The sequence below is a fragment of the Plecotus auritus genome (assembly GCF_963455305.1).
Source record: "Plecotus auritus genome assembly, chromosome: 3".
In the NCBI taxonomy this organism is placed as follows: domain Eukaryota; kingdom Metazoa; phylum Chordata; class Mammalia; order Chiroptera; family Vespertilionidae; genus Plecotus; species Plecotus auritus.
The window spans coordinates 212,368,662-212,394,403 of record NC_137772.1 but is presented as its reverse complement, the minus strand read 5'-3'; the positions used below and the strand labels follow the sequence as shown (position 1 = coordinate 212,394,403).

At 39.3% G+C, this 25,742-nt stretch overlaps 1 protein-coding gene across 2 annotated transcripts; it reads right to left on the bottom strand.

Moving 5' to 3' along the window:
- Nucleotide 1: 1 nt before the first annotated feature.
- Nucleotides 2-25,460, bottom strand: CHPT1 (choline phosphotransferase 1). 2 transcript variants are annotated; one of them, XR_013960063.1, is made up of 9 exons: nt 25,034-25,439; nt 14,021-14,168; nt 13,556-13,697; nt 11,486-11,570; nt 8,730-8,861; nt 5,414-5,572; nt 4,817-4,942; nt 2,515-2,711; nt 2-174 (listed from the first exon to the last, which is right to left on the bottom strand). XR_013960063.1 is itself a non-coding variant. In XM_080658557.1 (9 exons), exons 1-9 carry the CDS (start codon nt 25,304-25,306, stop codon nt 130-132), a joined length of 1,221 nt encoding a protein of 406 aa, XP_080514683.1. In that variant the 5' UTR covers nt 25,307-25,460; the 3' UTR covers nt 2-129. The 2 variants fall into 2 exon arrangements, 1 of the variants encoding a protein (XP_080514683.1); XM_080658557.1 differs by having other exon boundaries at nt 2,601-2,711; nt 25,034-25,460.
- Nucleotides 25,461-25,742: the final 282 nt, after the last annotated feature.

Below are 25,742 nucleotides of genomic sequence, written 5' to 3'. Positions count from 1 at the left end.
ATATGTTTTAAGCATTAAAATGTTTTATTTGTTGAAATTGGTTAACACTTATCTAAAAATTAAACAAATGTTTAATATCTCCTTTCATGAACAGCAGCAGCAGGAGATGGCAATTGTTCGAAAGTCTCTTCAGTCCATGTTACTCTGATGGCTCTTTGAAGGAAGAACTTGAACCTAAGTAATATGATACAATTATAACATTAGCTAAGAGGCATATATATTTTTAGAGTGGTTTAAAAATTGTATTTTCAAATATTACACTGTGTTACTCATTAGCTTAAGTGCAAGCCTCCTCTTTGTTAACCTCCAAATAAAATCTAAACAGTTATGTGAGTAGCAGCAATTCCTAAATTGTATGTATAAGCTTTCTGCCTTTTAATAGTAATAGTGAATTTTTATGACACTTGTCAATTAACTTAATAATAAAGATGATCTAATTTCAAGTTTTGGCTTCAGTGTATCTGTATCAGTCCCAAAAAGTAGAAAGCACAAGTATTGTAGGTTACATTGTTACTCTTTAAGAAAAAAAATCTATTTTTATATGTACATCCTTTTGTATAAAGTCATTAACTTACATAGCCAATTCCAATGATAAGATTTCAAAAGAAAAATCTATTGACTTATAAAATGTATTAAAAGCAACTTAAATTTGTGTTGTGGAATAAAACCACTAAAAACCATTAAAGTGATTGAACAAGATATAAATATCTGTTTTAAAAAATACAGATTTGTGAATGTCATTTCCACAAAGACAATAAAATGCCATTTAATTGAGCTTGGTCTGAAATTAAATGGCACATACTTGTAGTACTGATTAAATATATGGAAGTTTGATTTTACATTCATTTCCAAACTTGAACAGTTAATTTATATACCTTGTCTTTTAAAATGTGTATTTTAAAAACAAAATATATGAAACACTTGATTTAATAAACAAATTGTTCCACCATTTGTTTTAAGTATCAGTTAAACTTACTATTTTTTGCTCAAACTACTTTCATTGAATCATTCAAAACAAAAAATACCCGCCCCCCCAATATGTCCATTAGAAGTGATTTTCTCCTGTTTTTCAATATTTTAAATTCTAATTCTCCCCCACCGCATAACCCACTCTTATCTTACTTTTAAGGTTTTCAAAGTTTTAAAAAACAAATCCATGGGGATTCTCTTTTTCTGTGATAACTTATATAGGAAGAAATTAGTCTACCATTAACAATAGTCTACCTGACATTAGGGGGACAATTTGCTTCCTAAATTTTTACATTTTGTAGAGGTGTTCCCTTGTAAGCCAAAGTATATTTTGGAATATAAATCTTAGGTACTATTCAAATGTCTAATAAGGTCCTTATTTGAGTTAACCCAGTGTTACAGAGACAGAATAAGTACCGTGGAGTGTTTTCTGTGTCCTTAATTCACGTAAGTATATACTTTTTCCTTTTAAGGAATATCAACTTTCACTTTTTTCATTGTCTTTTTCTTAAGATATAGTACATGTTCATTACTCCTTTATTTTTTTTTTATTTCATCCTATGGCTTATGGTCTACAGAAATGTGGGATAAAAGTGTAAGTAGGATAAGAGGGGAGAGAGTCTGAGGATTTGGATCACCAAAGAGCCTGGTGATAGTTCTACTATTCATAGTGAACACTATAAATACTTTGAAATGAGAGTAGAAAGATAAGAATCAGCACATAGTGCACTTAGTGGTTGTGTAACTAATACTTATGTTATCCCCTTTTACCTCAAATGAAATGTGTAGTTGTAGTAACTTTGGCTAGTATTCTAAAGGGAAGATATTTTTGCCATGTTTTCATAAATGACTAATTTTCTTAAATCAACTGTATTTTAAGTACTATTTTACTTTTAATAAAAGGGGATGTTTAATGCCCACCTTTCTGTGACAATGAAATTTTAACTCAGAATATCAAGAAACAAGTTGCCCTCACTATAAAGATTCATTTGTTTTTCTGAACTAATAAGACAAATTGCTTTTACTTAATACAAATTATAGAAAATTCTAATAGCCCTTTTAAATTCTAGTTGGTATACTAAAGCATGTATTTCATTTTATATGATAGCGGTTAACATGCCTCTTTTGAAAATGACTAATAAAAAATCATACATCATTCTTAGTAAATACAGTATTATAATCCATGCACTTATGCAGTATTATGAATGCACCAATTTTTAGCAAAGTAGCATCATCTTCAACGTGGCTAAAATCCTTGAATTTCTGAATTTTTATGTAATCATTTGGCTATGAAAATCCTGAGTGTAAGAATTTGAGACAGAGACTGCTATTTAGAACTATAAAGTGGTTCACTTTCGTGTACCTAGAAAATTTAAATTTCTTTCTTTAGTTTTATTTCTAATTTATACATTTGTATTACTCTGGTTATCTGTGGTAAAAAATGTTGATACACAATGAGGACTTCACAACTGAAATAGACATAATGGAATTTACAGGACTTAATGTTTTATATTCAAATATAACCTTATTTGATAGTATACTAGCCTCCTGCAAAAGGGGATTTCCTTCACTCCTAGGTTCCCCTAACTGCTTCTTTTTTCCTTGGGTTATTAGTCAATATGCTTGTGAACCTGTTCAGGTGCTTGATGACATGAAATCTTGAAGATATTTAGATGAAGGTGTCTTGAAATTTGCAGGCACAAAGCACTAAAGTACATAATCATATCAAATGAAGAAATGACCTTTAGAGCAAAAAAGAAAATATAAAATAGATTATGGTCTATCTTTTCTGAAGCAGCAGCTATTTTTCTGCCTGCCCCCCCTCCCCAATCTTGAACTTAACTGAAAATTCAACAAAAATGCATTTTAGAGTATTTCAATATACTTCATATTTGAACCTCATATAGTCCTCTAGAACATGCAAGGTATTTCACAGTTATAGAATCTGAGGCACAGTGGTAAAGGCCTAGACTAAAACACAAAAGCTGGAAAGTAATAGAATGGAAGTCTTCACATTCTTTCAATTATCTGCTGTGCAACTAAGCTACAAATTTCTACTAGAAGGGGCTATCAGTTATAACAAAATCATTCCATCACAGACGTTTCTTACTCCTTACTCCTTTAAGACTAGCTGTAAGAAAGTAAAGGCCCATGGAAGTGAGGTAGATGTCCCTTGTGTGGACAAAGGAGGACATAAAGGCCTGGAAAAGATACCATAGTTAAGGGGAGGCATATACAAAATTGTGTTGTATAAAAAAATGAGGAAAACACACTATTTAAAAACTTTCCCAGAGACTAGAGGCAGATGCTTCCTTTCAGAAAAAGGAGCTTCACAGCTCTGTTGGTAGAGAGGGAATTCTCACCTATGAGAGGTAAATCCCCCTATCATTTACTTGAAAAGCTCCATGTGACCCTTTTCTCTCTGAAGCAAGAACCTTTTCTCTAAGGATGCCAAAGGGCAAAAGTGTTTTGAATTTGACTTCCTCACCATAATCACCATCAGTGTAAACCAGGTCAACTCACTCATTACAAAATAGGTACTTGAGTTTTTAACCTGATATTTTAAGTTAATTCCATTTGGTAATATGTAAGTTCACTAAAAGAAACCCTACTTTGAATTCTCAGATATTTTGAATAATCATCCATTTCTTAAATGTATACTGTTTTAGAGCTCTAAAAGTATTTAAAGTGGACAGCAAATTAAAGGAAATTATTCTGATTTGCAAATACTTTTTAGAATACTGCCTGAAAAACTTTCAAGGATCTCACCACCATTTGAAGAATGGAAAACCTTTGCATGAACCATGAATGAATATTATTAATTTACTCCAGAACCTAGTATAAAGGATCATCAGATGTGGTACTCCACACAGAACAGATACAGTTTTTTAGTGCCTAAATCTAACAAATAGGGTGAGTTGATTCAAATTATCAAAAGATTCACTGCAGGGTTTCTTTTAGCACACTTTAATATGTGTTTATATATCACTAAAAATTTGGTGAAGGCAAGTGAGGTCCAGAGGTCGGGGAAAATATAGCAGAATTGTTCGAAACCACCATAATTAAAGATCTACCATAAAGTTGTCTCAATAAAATAAGAAAATAATTCCTTTATCCATTTTTGTTACCAACAATGATTTTCTTTTTCTTTGATGGCTGAAGCTTCTCTCTTAAGTATCATAATTCTATATAATCATTTTGGATAATAATATTTTGAAACTACTGCTATATATTATCCATCACTTTCTTAAGCAGGATGTAATCAATGAGAATTTAACATTTGCTTGATGAGACATCATGATGAATATAAATTACGCACTATCCTCGAGGGCCATATATAGGGTTGCTTACTTCTACTAGAAAATGATCCCCAATCTGGTACTTGGTAATACTGTCTGTTTTGTTTCATTTCCTCAATATTAGCTGACAGTTTTTAATGCAATAAGTGCTCGCCTTTGCTAACACGACCTCCATCTAATTTACCTGTTACTTGCCATAAGCTTTGATTAATTCTAATGAGCTTGATTAAGTAAAAGACAATAATAAGTGCTACAGTCCTTTGGCCGAGTAAAGTCATTTTTGGTATCTTTGTACTATTTTTTGGGGGAGGAGAAAGATATAGTTATTTTTAAGTAAACAGTTGTATTTTTAAAAATTTGGGTTGTTGGAAGCAAGATCTCCAGATATGTAGGCTGTTTCTATACTCAATAAAAACAATTCACAGCTTTAAATAAGTAATTTTACAAAAATATGGTATAAGACTACCTGATATTTCACTGAAATGACTCTTAAGCATAGTGTTATCTGACATCTGTTAAAAATAAAATATTAGCAGAAAAGAACTTACCATTGCTATCCATAGAACAACATATTCGTCTACAAAATTATTAAAGTACTGGTCTAAAAATAAAAGACCTGGGCCCAAAAAGGCAGTGTCTTGAAGATACAGTTCACTTTTAGTCATGTGAGCTATCTATAAAAAAGTAAACAAAATAGTTTTATTATTAAATTTTAAACATTTTAGCTTTTACTTGCAGAACAGAATTGATTATAACTTTAATTCACTATTAAGACAAATAAGGATAAAGACATCAATTAATCTCACATTTGATATGGAAATACTGAATCTAAAATTTCTTAAATTCATGATTGATGACTCGGTAGCTTATTAAAGTTTCCAGTATTTAAATTTCTTGATATCAGAAAGTTATAATTGATAATTATAGCTAAACAAATAAAAGAACTTACTATACAGTAAAGAGTCTGTTTCCCTAAATATAACATTAACTCATTCACAATTGTACTTGGAGGACAAATAGATACCTACATTTTGTGATGATAACACCACACACACACACAATACCCATTGTATGAAATAGTTTCCAGCTCTGAGTTTGAGGACCAAGTAGATTATTATATAGTAAATCATAAAATAATTTCTTACCACCAATTTTTGTGAGACTTTAGCAAAGACACATCCAAACATTAGCGTATAAAGACAAGGATGCTTTTCAAACACATTAGTTGCTGACTTTTTATAGATCATTATTGCCGGTATAATAATTATTCCTATGTGAAGTCCAGGTGACAAGACACTGGTGCCCTAATGGATAAAGCAGAAAATCAGCATCACATTTTAACACTATTGATTACATTGCATTTTCTGAGCATCTATTTTTTAGGAACTAGAAACCTAAAGAACAGTGAGTACACAAGCATTAGCTGTGCTTTTCAAACTTTCACAGAACTCTAGGGTTACAAAGATTCAGTGCTACAGATGTTTGATACTAATAAACACTAAAAAATAATATAATTTATTCTATACCAACTTTTACTACGCTAAAGGTCATCAATTCTTGGACTGCAAAGTTAACATATTTTTGTCCAGAAATATCTGCCTCAGTTTCTCTCAATACCAAACCCCTCCTCCCCCTTTTTTTGTATTTAGACTGAAAATGCACTCTTACATAACACCGTAAAATCCAACCCATTCCATTTTTTTAAAATATATTTCTTTATTGATTTCAGAGAGGAAGGGAGAATGAGAGAGAGAGAAAAACATCAATGATGACAGAGAATCACTGATCGGCTGCTTCCTGCACGACCCCCACCGGAGATCGAGCCCGCAACCCAGGCATGTGCCCTTGGCCGGAATTGAACCTGGGACCCCTCAGTCCGCAGGCCACTGCTCCATCCACGGAGCCAAGCCGGCCAGGGCCTCATTCCATTTTTATCTTTGTGAATCAGGATTCTCTCAGCATTGCTTATCCTAAACAAAATATTGAAATAAATTTGGTCTTAAGACTTAGTAAATCTATAACCACCAATTTAAATGTGTTCATTAAAACAGACTTATTCTTCTTTAAGTTTACATGTTATAACTTACTACAAAATTATAGTAATAATACTACAAAACCATATATAATAAGATTATACTATGTAGTAATAACATAAAAATTTAGACTAATAAAAGAGTGCTTTTTATCTGTATTACTAGAGGCCTGGTGCACGAAATTCATGCATGGGGGGGAAGGGGAGTTGTCCCTCAGCCCAGCCTGCACCCTCTCCAATCTGGGACCCCTAGGGGGATGTCTGACTGCTGGTTTAGGCCCGATTCTTGTCCGGCAGTTGGACATCCCTCTCACAATCCAGGACTGCTTGCTCCTAACCGCTTGCCTGCCTGCCTGATTGCCCCTAACCACTTCTTCCTGCCAGCCTGATCGCCCCCTAACCACTCCCCTGCTGGCCTGATTGACACCTAACTGCTCCCCTGCAGTCCTGATCGCCCCCAACTGCCCTCTTCCGCTAGCCTGATTGCCCCCAACTGCCCTCCTCCGCTAGCCTGATTGCCCCCAACTGCCCTCCTCCGCTAGCCTGATTGCCCACAACTGCCCTCCCCTGCTGGCCTGATTGCCCACAACTGCCCTCCCCTGCCGCGACCCGCCTCCTCCACCAGGACCTGCCTCCTCCATGCGAGGCGGCAGAGACGCTGGGCCTCCTCCATGCCACACCGAGTCCCAGGCCTCACTGTGTGGAGTGGCTGCCGGGCCCTGCCTCGGCTGTGCGCGTGGCCATCTTGTGACAGCCATCTTGTGACGACGTGAAGGTGTGACACCACCTAGGCTATTAGTATAGATGGTTCAGGAGATTTTATTCAAGAAAATCTGCTGCTAAAAAAGTTGGAAAACCACCAGTTTAAGAGTTTAAAATCAACTACTTCTTAGCCCTAATATTTGATTTCTTGTCTTCCTTCAAACAGTCATCAATTATTTCTTAGTAAAACATTCTATGAAGTGGACACTGATCCTTACTAAATCATATTTTCTTTAGTAGGACTCATGTTCCAGCTAGTGCTCTATTTTGTCACCCATGGTCAAGCAACTGGTCTTCCTAAGCACCTATGCACAGTACTGTACTGAGGTCAACAGACAAAACACCTCAAAAAACATCAAATTAATTTTTCCCAATATAACAGAACTTATGTATTTAAATGAGTTTTATACTTTGCTTTTGAATTATGTATATAAAATATATTTTAAAAGATTGATAATTTACGAATTATGTGGATTCTTTTGAAATTGTCCTGAAAGCCAATTCATAAGTCATTTAAGAGGATAAGACTTTTTAAAAATGAAATGCTGTATTTTATGTTTATTATTCCTCTTATTTATTAGACCTAGCTCCAAATGACTTTTTTTTCAAAATCAAATCCACCTTTAAAGAACAGAAAAATTGAACTATAGCACCAAAGAAATTAACGAGAATGAGTTACAGCTTAAAGTAATTCTAAAAAGACATTCCAAAAACATTTTTTTTTAAATATATTTTATTGATTTTAGAGAGGAAAGGAGAGGGAGAGAGAGAAACATCAATGATGAAAGAGAATCATTGATTGGCTGCCTCCTGCACGCCCCCTACTGGGGATCGAGCCCGCAACCCAGGCATGTGCCCTGGGCCGGAATCGAACCTGGGACCTTTCAGTCCGCAGGCCGACGCTCTATCGATTGAGCCAAACCAGCGAGGGCTCCTAAAAAACATTTTTGATAAAAGATGGCATCACTGGAATAAGTATTCATATCCTTATGTTCAAGAACCTTGAAGATTACAATATGTTTTTTAAGAAACAGATACTGTGTTATATTTATTTAAAAGCTTGGCAGGAATTCTGACGCTCATATAAAGTATTAAAGACGTTTGAAGAAACAAATATAAATAAATACAAAAGTATTAGAGCATGAGCAAAATGTAAAGAACATAAAGCACCAGGTCTATCCACTCAGTTTAAGAATTAAGGTTAAAATATTTTACCTTTTAAAATAGAATAGTTTAAAAATATATATTTCAGTGAAATATACTTCGCTGGTAATAAGTACCCCATATGTGAAACAATGACCCCTGGCAGCTTTCTCGCCATTCAATCAGGAACTCAGTCTCTACCTTTTCTCCTCTCCTCTCCTTATTAGTGTAAGGCACAAAATGCAAGACAACAAATGGCAACTCTTAATTACGTACAGTAATGAAACAGTAGATGAGTAAATGAAATGCCAGGAATGTCTATTCAAAAAGGCTACGAGGAGGAAAAGTGCTTTCTAACCTGTTTTAAAAATGCGTTTGTATTATATACCTAAAAAGAATCCTTTAAGATATTTAGTTCCCTTCCCCATTCTTGAACTTCAGCATATGTTTAGTATCTCTGTAGCTGTTGATAAGTAAATCTAGCATAAAATTAATACTACATGATTATGAAATTAATGTCTTACTGCTATAGTGGATCCATTCTTGCCAACTCCACCATGGAGGATAACATGGAAATAATTTGAACAGGAAAAAATTGCTCCACCTACAACTCCAAGAACTGGGAAGATCTTCAATTTTACTTCTAGAATGGGTATCTTGAGGGGTAGAGGAAAGAAACATCATTAAGAAAACAGAATGTATTTTCCTATTAAATAATAAAGAAACATTACAATATGGTCCTGTACAATAAGTTATCATTTTCCTTTTACTCAAACCTTAACTTCTGGAAGATAGCCTGAAGTAGTAACTTCTCTTTTAATGGTTTTATTCATTACGTGAAAAACGAATCCACCAAACTCAGCTAAGTCTATTTACATAATTTAATCTCATAAACCTTCATCTGACTTAAATGAATGAAAAAGGATAGGTCACTTGGACTTAGTAAATCACAGGAAAGTCAGACACCATAATCTGCATCATGAATGTGACAATCATGATGTGTGTCCATGCAAAAATTTTGTGTAGTTAAGATCCAGGATTAAATCTCTAGCAGTATATTTACCTGTTGGTCAAATGCTGTTCAAGAAAACTTCCAATGGCAGCAAAGGATTTAAAAACAGTAACAATGAATTGCCAAAAGCTGTAGGCTGTTGTGTTCTGAAAATAGACTTTGAAATATTGTCCCAAAATTTGTGTAAATTATAGATTAACAATTAATTTAGAAAATTTACATCTAAAATAAATATCCTTACTGGTGAGAATAAGCAGATGTGCTTTCTTCCTATAGTATTGTCAAAACAGTGAATGAAATAATTTTAAGATGAAGTTACATTCTTCCCCATTAAAACTAAATCAGGCCCTAGCTGGTTTGGCTCAATGGATAGAGTGTCAGCCTGCGCACTGAAAGGTCCCGGGTTCGATTCCGGTCAAGGGCATGTACCTTGATTGCGGGCACATCCCTAGTGGGAGGTGTGCAGGAGGCAACTGATCGATGTTTCTCTCTCATCGATGTTTCTAGCTCTCTATCCCTCTCCCTTCCTCTCTGTAAAAAATCAATAAAATATATATTTTTAAAAAAAAACACTATATCAGAATTCCAAATTTAAGACAACTATGTCCGACTCAATGACCAGAGATGCCTAACTGCCTCTAGGTCCACATTCACCTTCTTATGGGTACTAGCAGAACAGCTACCATCTAAAACACATCACATTCCTCTAGTAGCATATGCTTTATTCTATTATTTAATCTTACATGATGAGAAGAAATATGAATGTCTCAGGGAATGTACCACTACTTGAAAATATGCTCAAAGTCTATTTCTGATCCTAGTGATATAAACTATAATTAGCCAATTCTGAAACGAAATGTCACAGAGAAGTCTCCTATTACTATTTTTAATAGGATTACCTTTTAGGGCAATTTTAGGTTCACAGCAAAATTGTACGGAAAGTACACAGAGTCTCCATAGGTCCCAGTGCCTCCAGCATTACATCATACAGAGTAGTTTCACTGCCTTATAAAAAGTCTGTGCTTTGTCTACTTAACCCTCCTCCCCCTAAACTCTGGCAATCACTAACCTTCATCCTCTGCCTTTTCCCGAATGTCATATAGTTGGAGTCATATAATAAATAGCCTTTTCAGATTGGCTTCTTCTACTAAGTAATATACAGTTAAAGTTTCTCCATGTCTTTTCATAGCTTGGTAGCTTTTTCTTTTTAATAGTAATTAATATTTCATTGTCTGGATGTACCATGGTTTATCCATTTACCTACTGAAGGACATCTTGGTTGCATCCATGTATTGGAAATTATAAATAAAGCTGCTATAAACATCTGTGTTCAGGTTTTTGTGTGGATAACTTTTCAACTTATTTGGATAAATTCTAAGGGATCTTATGGTAGGAGTATGTTTAGTTTTGTATCTCGTACTATTTTCACTGGATGTATAATGTAGCTTAGTGACTAAAAACATAGAGTTTGGAATTAATTTCTAGCTCCAGATCTCATTAGCTATGTGTTCTTGGACCAATTACTTAATTATTCTAAAACATTTATAAAACAGATTAATGATATTGATTTTATAGGATTGTTCTGAGGATCAGGTGAAACAATGATAGTAAAATGTTTAGGAACATAAGTGTTGAATAAACGTTAGTTGTTGGCTATTGATATTATCCTTCTTCTTAACTCTATGGGAATGAGGTTGTGAGTCAGCCAGTATTGTGAACTTAGGTTGTAGAGACACAATAATTTGTTTCTTTCTAGTTTCTTCCTTTGCAAAGCGTAAATTTATGACAGTGGCTTTGAGAGTCAGTTTTGATAAAAATACTGAGGTTACCAACCAAGCAGAAAATGAAAATACTCCTTAATATGGGAAACTTCACCTCATTATAGATGATAAAAAATGCAAATTAGCAACATTTCTCTCCTAATATTGAGGGACAAGTTTCAAATGTAAAATATTTTATTGAATTTACTCTTCTAAACATCTATTTTATGAGATAAATTTTGGCCTGAAAAAGGCAGTTCAACTAGTGTTTAAGTTTGTATTAGGGAAGTGGGATTGTTTTATTCTCTGTGCTAATATATTCCTGCATAAAGGAAAATATCATAATAAGGTATGTAGGATAAAAAAAATTATAAAACAAAAGGAGAAAGTTAAGAAATGCAATGAATATTAAGCACAATGCCAAGGATTTCTGAAGAAAATTAACAATGCATATTTTTCCTAAATATTTAAAAAGTACTTAAAAATAAATATAAACATTAAGTTTTACCGTATAGTCCCACATTGTTGCTCCTCCAAATGTAGACAATACAAAGATGACCATTAAACCTACTTGAATTTCATTTACATCCACTCTAAAGAGGAAGGATAAAGAACAGAAAAGATATTTGTAAATAAAATTTCTGTATGTAAAGGTTAACCATATAGTAAATATCAAAGATGTAAAAATAGCTATAGGCTTAGTTTATTTTTACCTTTAGTTCCATCACTGAATTATCAGCTGACTACACGGTTAAGTAAAAAACATACCTATAAAACAACATATGCTCACATACAGGTAAATATATGCATAAAGAGGACAACTCTATAGCATATATAAAATTGCTAATAATGGTTTCCACTGAGATTGCAGAAGACTTTTTACTTTCTATTTTATGTACTTCTGTAAAGTTTGATTTTTTTACAACAATTACTCCCATAATCAGAAAAAATTATAAAATATAAAAACAACAGATAATTTAAGACAAATTCTTAAACACTCTCAAGTCAATTTAACTTAAGAAGCAGGGAAAATTCCAATAGTTTTCCTTATTAAGTTACTAAGAATTCCCTTTTTTCCCCCCCGCACAAATATTTTCCTCTTAATATATAAATGTGCTTCAATTTCTTGTATAAAAAAACAACCCCTAAAAACCAGCTAATATCAGTCTCTAATCGTTACCCCCTGAAGCTATCAACTCTTCTCTTCTTTGCTCCATAAACAGGTTAACTGAAAAGTAGTACATTTCTAATTTCCTCCTGTCCTCAGAGTTGCTGCATAATCCACTCTAGTCTGATTTTTGGCGCCATTCTACTAAAATTACTTAAGGTAAATAGTGACTTTCAATTTGCCAAAACTAAGGAATACATTTCAGTTATTATCTTGCATAACTTCTCTACACTATTTAAAATGCTGATCATTCCCTCTTGAAATGCTTTGCTATGGCTTTATTTATTCCATTCTCTTTCCTGATTCTCCTAACTTGCTGGAAGCTCTTCTCGGGCTCCTTCCTAGACAACTTCTTCTTCCACATCTTAAATGCTATTACTTCCAGAATTCCATCTTTTCTCCTTTTAGAGTCTCTGAACAATTCTCTCTGTACTTAAGACTATCATCTAGCCGAAACCGGTTTGGCTCAGTGGATAGAGCGTCGGCCTGCGGACTGAAAGGTCCCGGGTTCGGTTCCGGTCAAGGGCATGTACCTTGGTTGCGGGCATATCCCCAGTGGGGGGTGTGCAGGAGGCAGCTGATCGATGTTTCTCTCTCATCGATGTTTCTAGCTCTCTATCCCTCTCCCTTCCTCTCTGTGAAATATCAATAAAATATATTTAAAAAAAAAAAAAAAAAAAAGACTATCATCTATATGCTAATGACCTCTAAATCCCCATCTTCTTTTCTGAGTTCCAGATTTTTATATCTGTGAACCTACTTTACATCTCCACTTAGATTCCTCGGAGTCTCTATGCTAAAGGAATACTTAATGCTCTGCAAATATAAAAAATGTAAGGGTTAGATGATAAAAAGCAACAACAACAAAAAACAGAAATGAAAGAAAACACAACTAAGTTATTTGGGGGACAGTTAGGAGGAAAGGTGAACTGAATATTAAGGAAAATATGAATAGTGACATGCAGGTATTAGTAAGATCAGTGGCCTCCAGGCTTCATGGAGAAATAATCAAGATAGTTGGAAAAGGAAAACATAATAATAAAATGTTTGGTACTTTGTGGAGAAAAAGGGGGAAAGGAACTAATATTTACTGAGCATCGATCATGAGTCCTTTTTCTATATTATTCGGGTCCCTTATTTTTTCCTTCTCCTGTCTAATATAAGTTTGGGCTAATAAATTGGAAGAGAGAAAATAAAGTTATTATCAAATATGTAACTATTTATAACCTGCAGAATACCTAAAAGATTTAAATTAAGATAGAACATTTATAGGTGCTCCAATAAGTTAAAAGATCATTTAAATTCCTGATTGAAGCTTTGTTCCCCTTATTACATATATATGAACTATAACAGACGGTGAAAATAAATTCGGTAATATTTTTAAATGTACAACTTAAAATACATACTTACTTTCCAAACCTCAACACACCCGAAACATAAGTCTGCCAATGAGCACAATAAAATAAGAACATTCCAATAAAACAGCAGAAAAACAACCAATCATGATGAGTTCCTAAGCGCACAGCAATTGAAGCTCCAACTGCCATCAATACTGAAAGAAACAAGGTTTAAGAACCATTACGAGTTAGAAATAATTAATGAAAAAAATCGCCATCTACTATTTAGCAATAGAATTTTAAGGAACATAATCTTGGCATTAAAATAAAGTACACTAAACAAAATAAACACTTGAAGATACTTTTAAAATACACTGTGCAAAAATTGCTCCCATAAGTACACCTATCCAAAAATAAATAAATAAATAAATAAATAAATAAATAAATAAATAAATAAATAAATAAACAAACCATTCAAACAGCTCATTTCGTGTTTAAGTCATTATTAAAAAAACAAACCCAACTTTAGTTAATTTACCCGTGGAAAGAGAGTCACAACCATGGTCAAAAAGTTCTCCTAAAGGAGAACAAGAATTTGTTCTTCTGGCTTGTTTCCCATCAATAGCATCCAGTGACTGGTAGATAAAGAGCCCGAGTGCACATAATAGGTATGTCCAGTATGGTGCCTAGAAGTAAATGTAAATAATAAAGGCTATTATAATAAATAATAACGAGTGACAGTAAGCTAGCTTCTGTTTGACAATAGCTCAATCTAAGCCAATCGACACATTTTCTTGTGTTCATACTTAATATCACCTCTGTGTGTTATAAAGAAGATTCATAATCTTCCTTCTACAGGTAAAAGTGAAAATGAGAAATCAAGTGAGTTGCTCTAAGTCAGTGGTCGGCAAACTCATTAGTCAACAGAGCCTATCAACAGTACAACGATTGAAATTTCTTTTGAGAGCCAAATTTTTTAAACTTAAACTTCTTCTAATGCCACTTCTTCAAAATAGACTCGCCCAGGCCGTGGTATTTTGTGGAAGAGCCACACTCACAGGGCCAAAGAGCCGCATGTGGCTCGCGAGCCGCACTTTGCCGACCACTGCTCTAAGTCATCAGGGTAGAAGGTCTCAGAAGCCCATATTGTGAGAAGCACAAAGTTAAATCACCGAGCAAGGATTAGGACTTGATTTTGATTCTTTCAATACTATTCATATATGGCACTAGATTTGACATTATTCAAACAAAGATGGATTACAGACCCCTGCTTCTATTCAGGATGGAGTATCAGGGGATTGGATTTACTCTCCAACCTCACAAAACAAGAAAAGCAATAAAATAAATGAAGCACCAGCTTTCAGACATTGCAGGCAATACAGGATGTGATCCCTGTAGAAGGGAAACAAATGAGGTGAGCCACAGCTTATGGCCTAGAGGCAGTTTCTACCATAGTAAAGGAATGGGGGACCTGAACAGTGCCTAGTGATCTTGCAGTGTTGAGGAGAAACGTAGCATAGTTTAGGACAGTCAAGGCAGCTAGAATTTGTGAGGCAGAGCATGGGAGAAGAGGAAGGTGCTCAGGTAATTACATATAAGGCACTTAGAAAAGTACCTGGCATATAGAAATGAGGCAAGATAGTAAGCTAGAAAAATTCCTTTGCAAGTGGAATGGGGAAACCAAGACAGAAGGCTGAACACACTGGCGGAGCAATTTACAGCTACATACAGAAGGTCACCTCCCTAGAGATAACATCTAGGCCTCAGTTGTATTTCAGCTCCAGAAAAGCGGCAAAAGGAGGTGGTCGAAGCCAGGACCAGCTGCAATGACCAATGAACCCGGGCCCTGGTACTGACCAATCAGCAGAGACCCTGAAAGAGCACATCTGGAAAACTGATGAATATGCTGCTGAGACCTTCCCTGAGACCTCCCCTAAGATTCCCGCCTGCAAACGAGAGAATAAAGCCCTTAAGACAAAGGACCCAGCCCTAACCTGTTTGGCTCAGTGGATAGAGCGTCGGCCTGTGGACTGAAGGGTCCCAGGTTCGATTCGGGTCGAGGGCATGTACCTTGGTTGCGGGCACATACCCAGTAGGGAGTGTGCAGGAGGCAGCTGATCGATGTTTCTAACTCTCTATCCCTCTCCCTTCCTCTCTGTAAAAAATCAATAAAATATATTTTTTAAAAAAAAGGACCCAGCTCAAGCTCTCCCTCCTAGGAGCACGCATCACATTTCTTCCCTCTCAGGCGAGCATCTCCTAAACCAGTGGTCGGCAAATTCATTAGTCAACAGAGCCAAATATCAACAGTACAACGAATGAAATTTCTTTTGAGAGCCAAATTTCTTAAACTTAAACTTCTTCTAACGCCACTTCTTCAAAATAGACTCGCCCAGGCCGTGGTATTTTGTGGAAGAGCCACACTCAAGGGGCCAAAGAGCCACATGTGGCTCGTAAGCCGCAGTTTGCCGACCACTGTCCTAAACTCTAAGGCTCCCCAGGGGAGCAGTGGTCAGCAGCAGCTTGTCCCAGGCTTACCCCCCAAACTGTCTCTAAGGCTTTCTTTTCTCTTTTGACTACTCAGTGAGCCAAAGCAGCCCTGCGTCAGCTCATTTGTTTCCTGTAACAGTTTTAGGAACCAAAGCAGTCCCACCTAGGCTCTCCTGTTGTTTCTTCTGTGCTAAGCCCTTCGTTGTTTTACGGTCCCCAGCTTTAATAAACAGACCCTCCTAGTCACCTGGACTCATACTGTGAAATCTCTTCTGCACAAAGAACCCACACAATACAAGCTGGCCCTAGGCAGACCTGCTCAGGGACAGGTTCCCTGACCGGTAACAGAAGGAGCTCAGTAAATTTTCATTATTTATTGTAACTGTTATTACTGATACTACCTGCATAAGATAATTTTAGGTGCTTCACAGGTAAATTTTTCATTTCAATATTTACTTTATTTTAGTGTATTTTGGAAAAATTTAATATGGTTACTAAAAGGCTTACAATGAGCCTAAGTCTTTAAAAAATGTAAGTTGATGCAAGAAAAATAGTAAATAAAAAATAGTAGAGGTAATACACAAAAAGCAAATCTTCGCAAATTAAAATTTAGGAAATACTGGAACTATACAATGCTCATTTATATGAATTTTTATACTTAAAAAAAAAAAAAGGCCTCTTGGCTTTAAATAACCTTGGGTATAGTTGACAGATATACAAGATATTGCATAACCAGTAACGACTGGGTCAGCTGCTAACAGGGACATTTCAATGATCCAAAACGTCAACTGACTACTCTCTCCATAAAAATAGAAACTGCATTTGTAACAGGTAGGAAGAAAGAAAACTGTTAAGACAGATCTTGCATGTGTGAAAAAATGTAATACTGGTGTGGTGTCAAAGGAGGACTATGATCCTAGTGGAGTGATTCTAGTGATTTTTTGCAGAAAAAATTCTTGGAGGAAGAAAGCATTCTATGGGAAACCAAGATGGCGGCATAGGTAAACACCTAAACTGATGCCTCGCAAAACCATTTCAAAACTACAGCTAAAAGACAAAATGGACATCATCCAGAAACACAGGAAGGCTGGCTGAGTGGAAATTCTACAACTAGAAGGAAAGAGAAAAGCACACTGAGACTAGAGGAACTATGGAAGGCAGAGGAACCGAAGCGCACGCACGGAGAGGGCGGGCAACTGAGTATGCGGCTGGCTTTCTCAAGCGGGAGGGAGACAAAAGCTCCCGACTGCACTGAACTCCAGTTCCGGATGAGACTCTGGGGACCCAGACTCATTCGGGGAGAAACTGGACTGTCTGGCAGCGGGCAGAACTCGAGGGCGGCTTTCTCTCAGAGGTGCTTGCAGCGATTACCATGGGACACTGAGACACAGGGGCCTCTTAGGGCAGGGCTGACGGGAAACCAATGCTGTCTGCTCTGCCCCGAGACTCCGCCCCATTCAAGCTGAGCACAGAGGCGATTTCAAGTCTTCTCCCATAAGGGTGTCTCCAGCACAGAAGTTCTCCCATCATAGACATAGTTGATCCTCACAGCCAATTGGCCTGGAGGTCAATTCCTCCCAGTGATACCAACAACAATCAAGACTTAACTACAACAAGACTGTGCACACAGTCCACAAAGGGGTGCACCAAGAGTGTCCACCTCAGGTAACTGGGGAGTCTGAGCCACTGGGTCCTAAGGACACCTACCACACAAAGCCACTTTATCAACTCAGGGAAGCAGCCAAAATGCAGAGATAAAGAAACAGATCACAAATGAAAGAAATGGAGGAAAGCAAACGACTGGATATAGAGTTCAAAACCATAGTTATAAGGTTTTTCAAGAATTTTCTAAAAAGGCTGATAAATTTAGCGAGACCCTCGAGGATATGAAAAAGGACCAACTAGAAATTAAGCATACACTAACTGAAATAAAAAATATTATACAGAGATCTAACAGCAGACTAAAGGATCGCAAGAATCAAGTCAAAGATTTGAAATACAAAGAAGCAAAAAACACTCAACTGGAAAAGAAAAAAGAGTCCAAAAATATGAAGATAGTGTAAGGAGCCTCTGGGACAACTTCAAGCATACCAACATCCGAATTATGGGGGCGTCAGAAGAAGAGAGAGAGCAAGATACTGAAAACCTATTTGAAGAAATAATGACAGAAAACTTCCCCCACCTGGTGAAAGAAATAGACTTACAAGTCCAGGAAGCGCAGAGAACCCCAAACAAAAGGAATCCAAAGAGGACCACGCCAAGACACATCATAATTAAATTGCCAAGAGCAAAAGACAAAGAGAGAATATTAAAAGCAACAAGAGAAAAACAGTTAGTTACTTACAAGGGAGCACCCATACGACTGTCAGCGGATTTCTCAACAGAAACTATGCAGGCCAGACAGGAGTGGCAAGAAATATTCAAAGTGATGAATAGCAAGAACCTACAACCAAGATTACTCTACCCAGCAAAGCTATCATTCAGAAATGAAGGGCAGATAAAGAGCTTCACAGATAAGAAAAAGCTAAAGGAGTTCATCACCACCAAACCAGTATTATATGAAATGTTGAAAGGTATTCTTTAAGAAGAGGAAGAAGAAGAAAAAGGTAAAGATAAAAATTATGAACAACAAATACATATCTATCAATAAGTGACTCTAAAAATCAAGTGAATAAAAAAATCTGATGAACAGAATAAACTGCTGACTGTAATAGAATCAGGGGCATAGAAAGGGAGTGGACTGACAATTCTTGGGGGGAAAGGGGTGGGCGGGGGGGTACGGGAAGAGACTGGACAAAAATCGTACACCTATGGATGAGGACAGTGGGGTGGGGGGTAAGGGCAGAGGGTGGGGTGGGAACCGGGTGGAGGGGAGCTATAAGGGAAAAAAGAGGAACAATTGTAATAATCTGAACAATAAAGATTTATTAAATTAAAAAAAGAAAAATTCTTGGAGTTTCTAACAGACTGCCCGCTCTAACCACATCACGTGCCTGTGATACAGTTGAGACATTCACCTGCGCTGCATGGGACACTTTCTTGTTTACAGAGGGAGGCTCCAGAGGCCTTGGGTGTCAGGAAGGGTAACACCATTCTCAAGCCACTCAGGAAGGGCCCTGGGGGCTACCTGGTTTCAACAGGGACCTTTGGCCTCAGCTCTGGTTAGGGGCCAGCATTTGAGAAGGGCACACCCATTCTCAGGAAGTGAGGCAGGTTCCAAGCTGGGGAAGGAAGCCAGCCAGAGAACGCAGTTGTTAACCAGCACGTCAGGGCTACAGGGGCTTTCTCTGTACTTTGAAAGGTAGGCTTCTTTTTCTATTTTGTGTGAAAAGTCCTTTATTTATTTTTAAATACCAACTCTAGTACTTACTAGAGTTCTTGTTGAAAATGCCAGACTCCCATAGTGCTACGGGGAACAGGAAGGAAGAGGGGCATGAAGAGAACCCCCGGGGTCAGATCTATCATCAAAGTCAACTGTACCTGGTGCTCTAACATCTGCCCGGGATTTATAACTTCACAAACTCCAAGTGGCCAGAGCCTTATGCCCAGGTCGAATACACAGGGAGTGTGACTTAAAGCTCTTTCCATACACTACAATGCCATGTTTTAGCCACACTTGAACCAGAATTCTCAAGGAGAAACAGCTTAGTCCTTGGGAATCTAGTGCAGGAAAACCACAGGAATCAAGGGGCAAACCCCACGGCAAAGCTCCTTCCACATCACCTGCAGAAGTTCCTTCCAGACAGGGCTGGGACCAGGCTGTGGCACAATTTATTCTCAAGGTGGTACACCTGCCTGCGTACATTCTGAGGCCTGAGTGCCTGCATGCCTCACTCAAGGACCTGCCGTGCTTCTAGACCTTCCACCTCCTGAAAGTTCGGCGTTTATACTTTATTTTACGGTAGAAGGAGAGGCCAATCCCTTACAAGAGTCCTGCCTTAATCATTTATTAATGATTTATAAATGATACTTGATAAGTTATTGAGCTGGATAAAAAAGGAAATAGACTAGATTTCAAAAAAACCAAACCTATACAAAAACTGAAAAGGAATCTACAGATTATTGCCTTTTCTTATTCCCCCAACAAATAACCCTTTATAGTGCAAAGGCAACTATAACCTAAATTATTAAGACAGGGAATAAAACATTTCTTAGGGTCTTTCTGACTTTCTCACATATACTTGCTTTTCGATTCAACTTTCTATCATAAACAAAAGAAATTGTTCAGTGCCCTTTGACCTAGCTCTATGCTAGGCACCCATCTGCTATAAACACACTCTTAACAGAGACACCGACATGGATTTATATATTATACACACAGACCGAACAGATAGAGCAAAAACATTTACTCAAATCCACTTAAACAATGGAGCCACAGTTTATAGGAGTCAAAAACAGGTGTATGAGGGTTTTGTGGTAGATAACTGCTACTAGGCTGGAGTTTGAAAAACTAGATTCCAATCACTGAGTTTTCTCATCTGCAAATGTAGGACTCACATTAAATAAGCCCTAAGGCCTTTCAAACGCTAGGGGTCTATGATCCTACGTAGGATCAGGCAGCCAAGGAATGGGGGCCAAGGACCGGACAGTGTTGATAGAACTGCTTCATCAAAGTAAGGAGGAGGCAATTCAGTTCTTGTTTTCTCTATTCGCCCCAACTCCTGCTTACTCTTGGTAAAATTACCTTGGCCAAACAACTGCTAAGTATTTAAGACCCAATAAAACTGGATAAGGTTGGACAAACATGATCTCCCAATTACATTTTGTTATCTCATTTATTCGGTCAATAATTCAGCCAATATTTTTACCAAGCCTCTTGCTTTATGTAAGGCACTGTGCTGTGGAGAATGGACAAATGAGCAATCGCTGTCTGAATTTAAAATTTGGCAGGTTGTCCTGCTAGTAAAGACACACATAACCTAAGGTCCACGATATCGTTCAGGTTGGCCCTGCCAAGGCATTAGAGGGAAGTAAATTAAATGTTTGACCAAATATTACAGGCTAATTTTTAAGTTAATAATTCTATGTGGCCCGAGAATGATGTTATAAATACCCAAATGGCCTGTGGCAGAAAAAAAGGCTCCCCAAATGGAGAACAAAGTCCTGTGGTGAAGCATAACTTTCAGGTTTGGGATCCTGGTCATCAGGAGTTAGTGTTAGAAATGGGCATTAAAAGATGGCAGTGGGGCCCTAACCAGTTTGGCTCAGTGGATAGAGCGTTAGCCTGCGGACTCAAGGGTCCCGGGTTCGATTCCGGTCATGGGCATGTACCTTGGTTGCGGGCACATCCCCAGTAGGGGGTGTGCAGGAGGCAGCTGATCGATGTTTCTCTCTCATCGATGTTTCTAACTCTCTATCCCTCTCCCTTCCTCGCTGTAAAAAATCAATAAATTAAAAAAAAAAAAAAAAGATGGCAGTGGGACAGGAGAAAGGAAGAGGAAGGAGAAAAGAGAGGGACAAGGAGACAAAGCCTTGCTGTTCCATTTGGCTGGAGTGGAAAGTTCCTTAACAGAAATGGTGGTGTGAAATGCAATTCAGAGTACTTGCATTAACTTTTCCCTATTAATTTCCTTTCATCCCCCAGTCATGTCCTAGAAACTAACACACTAGTTAATAAATAGATCAAATCTTATTAATATAGATATGTAGTCTGCATTACATACATATAATCCTCTATGAATAGGATTATTTCCTAGTAGAGGCCCAGTGCAGAAAATGCATGCACGAGTAGGGTCCCTAGGCCTGGCCGGTGATCAGGGCTGATCTGTGGGGCAACCAGAGGGATGATCGAGGGGGCCCCCTGCTGGCACCTGCCTTGGCCAGCCTGGCGCCACCTGCTCGCCAGCCCCGTCCCCCACCGCCACCACCAGTCGCCTCCCTCTGAGGGGTGATCAGGAGGCCCTTGATGGCACCCATCTTGGCTGCCCTGGAGTCTGTGGGCTGGGGGCAGTTCCTGCATTGAGCATCTGCCCCCTGGTGGTCAGTGTGCATCATAGCGACTGGTCGTGCTGCTGGTTGTTCCACCATTTGCATATTAGGCTTTTATTATATAGGATATGGGTAGATAAGCCTACACCTCTAAATCAAAAACACTTATGTGTTTTTCCTGATCCTTTATGCAGGCATCCTCAAACTACGGCCCGCGGGCCACATGCAGCCCGCTGAGGACATTTATCCAGCCTGCCAGGTGCCGCTGCCTGTCCTGCTTAGCAGCCGACTCGTCCCGGGCCCACAGTGCGCATAGGAATTTGTTCATAGTTTTTTTTTTTAAACTATGGTCTGGCCCTCCAACGGTCTGAGGGACAGTGAACTGGCCCCCTGTTTAAAAAGTTTGAGGACCCCTGCTTATGGAAGCAATCCTTACGTGTTTTTCCTGAAAAAGCACGAAGAATTCTCAAGTCTAAGCATAAGAAAACAAGTTCCAAGTCAGATTAAAGTCACTTAACCCTCTGGGCCTCAATTTCCTCTTACTAAAAATACTGTACTACTGTTACTTCAAGATGAATAGACAGAAGGAATTATTAAAATGGTGGAAAAGACTATTTTAGGAAGGAAAAAATTTGCCAACATCCTTGGGTTGATATAAGACACAAATGCAACAATGGATGTGAAAGCACTTTACATACCTGATAAATATTGGATAAGATACAAGGTATTTTTCCTACATACCATATAGAAAAAGGCAGGAACTCCAGATAAGGTGGTAGTATATGTAAAAAATATATAAACTTTGGTGTCAGACCGACTTAGATCAGAATCCTGCCTGGACCAGTCATTTACTAGCTCTGTGATCTGAAAGCAAACCACGCTTTTCTTTCATGTTGCTGCTGGAATCATCAAACAGGCCATGTGGATCCTGCAAAGGTGTTTCTCCTCACGGCTTCAGCCACTTAGAAGCATGTGCAGGATCTATTGACATATTTTAGAAACTCTTCTTGCTTTCATCTTAGCCCTTACCTCCCTTTTTAGATCATTCTGATTTCTTTTTTACTTTTTCTTAAATTGCCCCCCTTTTTTAAAAGAGGCTGAGACTAAAACTTAATTATTATACTTTGACCTCTTCCTTCACTCCCCTCCCCCTTACATCCCTAAACAGAATCTCTTGGACTTGTTTGTATGCCCTGTTCTTTCTAAGTGCTCAACTAATGGTGCTTAAATTAATAACAATATTGAAAAGTTCACAATCTAACTGGCAAATATCAGAAACATCCAAATACTGTTGGGCCAAATCTAAGCCCAAGAAGAACTACATTTTATTATATATTTTCAGGACATTTTTAATAACAGTAATACTTTTAATTTGTTGAGCAAGTTGTAACTTTTTACGTTTATCTGCATGTGATTTATCTGGGTCCTCCCTGTAGCCTCGTGAACTTGGTTTGGCAGGTAGAGCTTTCTATTTTATACCTGGGCAACAGACCAGCGTTCTCTTCTTGATGTGGGAGAGCCATAGTAGAACCTACGTCTTCCTCATTCTAGCCAAAAACTAAAGCAACTTACTTTTTTCAAAAAAGATGGAAATGAGTAACAACAGGAATGTCTGCCAAGAAATCATCTATAATAAACATAACTATCAGTCAGCAAAATCTGTTTAAAAATGTAGGCTCCCTCCCCAGGCCTTCCCCATGCTATATTGTCTGTTCATGGGCTATGCATATATGCATATAAATTCTTTGGTTTCCCTCTAAAGCAGGAGTGGGGTTGAGGAAGTCAATGGGAGAAAAAAAGGGGACAGCTGTAACACTTTCAACAACAAAGATAAATTTTTAAAAAGCCTTATGCAACCAAGGCAATAACTGCACAACTGCGGCATTACTAAGTCCAACTGATACATCAAGTCTATAACATGAGTTTGCACTTTTCATAAGACTGTATTTTAATTTTGTGTGGATTATTTTAATTTTGATTTTTTTGTGTGTGTGGGGGGGTTATTTTAAATCACTATGTATTACTTCTATGGCCAATGTTTCTCTAAAAAAAAAAGCATTCAAAGTGGGGAAAAAATGTAGGGGCCACTAATTATTATTTTTTTAAACGGATGTATATATGGAGGACAGGAGATGTTTCCACTGTATTCATGTTACCCAACCTCAAATCACATTAGTTCTCCCACAAGACCTACGTTCAAATATGATTATAAAGGGACTTCACTATTTGGAGGGCAAAGACAAGAAGACAATGTCACAGAAAGTGCAATGTAGCCTTTATCCCTGCGCTCCACAAAGCTATAGAAGAAGTCCCCCACCCCCACCCCCACCCCCTGCCTCCAAAGCCCTCCAACCTCAGCCCAAGGGGTGCTACTGATGAACAGTTGTCAAGCCCACATTATTTACTCTTATTTGGGACACAGGTCAACGACCTGTTGTTCATAAAACCCACTGGCTTTCATGCTCCCTGGGTCGTGATGAAAAGGATTATCACCTCGCTACTACCTTCGTTGGTGTTTGATGAAAAAGTCCACGAAGCAAAGAGGAAGTTGTTACCGCTGAGAAGAGTAACTTCTCTTTGATGAAAGCTACCGATATTCGTTCGGGAGGCCCCTTTCTGGGGGTTCATTTCAGGATCACTAGCTCAACCTTGAGAAACACACGCCTGTCGGTGTCCAAAGGGCATCTCGGATGACCTACCTGACTGACCACAAGCCCCGGTGCCGGGCCGGCCGGGATGGTGGTGTCAGTCCCCAGTGTGTGTCAAGCAACCCACCGCTCGCCGAGCCCACAGCGTGGCGTGGGGCGGCGGGGCGGCCGGCAGCGGGCCCCTGGCTCGCAGTGACCTTGACAGCCCCTCCGCCGCGCCGCCGGGGGAAGGCTCGGGGCGGACGCGGGACCGGGGTGGCGGCGTGACAGCCTCTAGGCAGCCGGGGAGGCTCGGGGCGGGCGCGGCGCGGGGGAAGTGACGGGGTCCGCCCTCCGCCGCCCCGGGAGGCTCAGCCACGCGGGGGTCTCCCGCTCCCCTGGCGCCTGCAGCCGGGGCGGTGCCGGCGAGGGACGCGGGACTCCGGGACAGCAGTTGAGGGATCCTTCCGCCGCCAAGACGGGGAGGCCCCCGGGGGCGCGCCTACCTCCTCGGTGGCCGTGGGGCAGTAGGCGATGAGCAGGAGCGTGGTGAGCAGGTTGATGGCGAGGCCCAGCAGGGTGATGGAGTTGGGGGCGAGCCACAGCGGGACCCACTGGAGCAGCCAGGCCCAGTAGCGCTGCAGCGGCGGCTCCAGCACCGAGACCCCCGCGGCGCTGTAGCGGTGCTCCTCCAGCCGCCGCAGCTGCGCCGCGCTCAGCGGCTCCGCCAGCGCCCGCAGCCAGCGCGGCGCCGGCCTGGCCCCCGCGCCCGCCGCCATGGCCGCCTGCGGGCCCCGCCGCTGCGAGCCGCCCGCGCCGGGCGCCAGGCGGGGACGGGGAGAGAGGGCTCGCGGCCGGGTGGAACCCGCTCGGCCGAGGTCGAGGTTAGGCCTGGCGGCCCCAGGTCCCGGGCCCACGCCCTCACCCCACCCCCGAGGCGCGGCCCGCAGGCGGGGGGCGGGGCCTAGGGGACCGGGAGGGGTTTGGGAGGGAGCCGGTGAGGCGGCGGGGACGCTGGGACGGGCTCCCACAGGCCACCAGGTCACCATTAGGGCCCCGCCCACGGCCACTTTGGAATTGGCGCCCCACGGGCCCTGACTTCGCCAAGGGCTCGATGCACATGTTGCTCAGGTCCAGTTCTTCTTCCGGAGGCTGGTCACGTTCCCCTGAGGAAGTCAGCTGTCCGGACAGTTAGGAGCTGGTTCCTGTGCACAG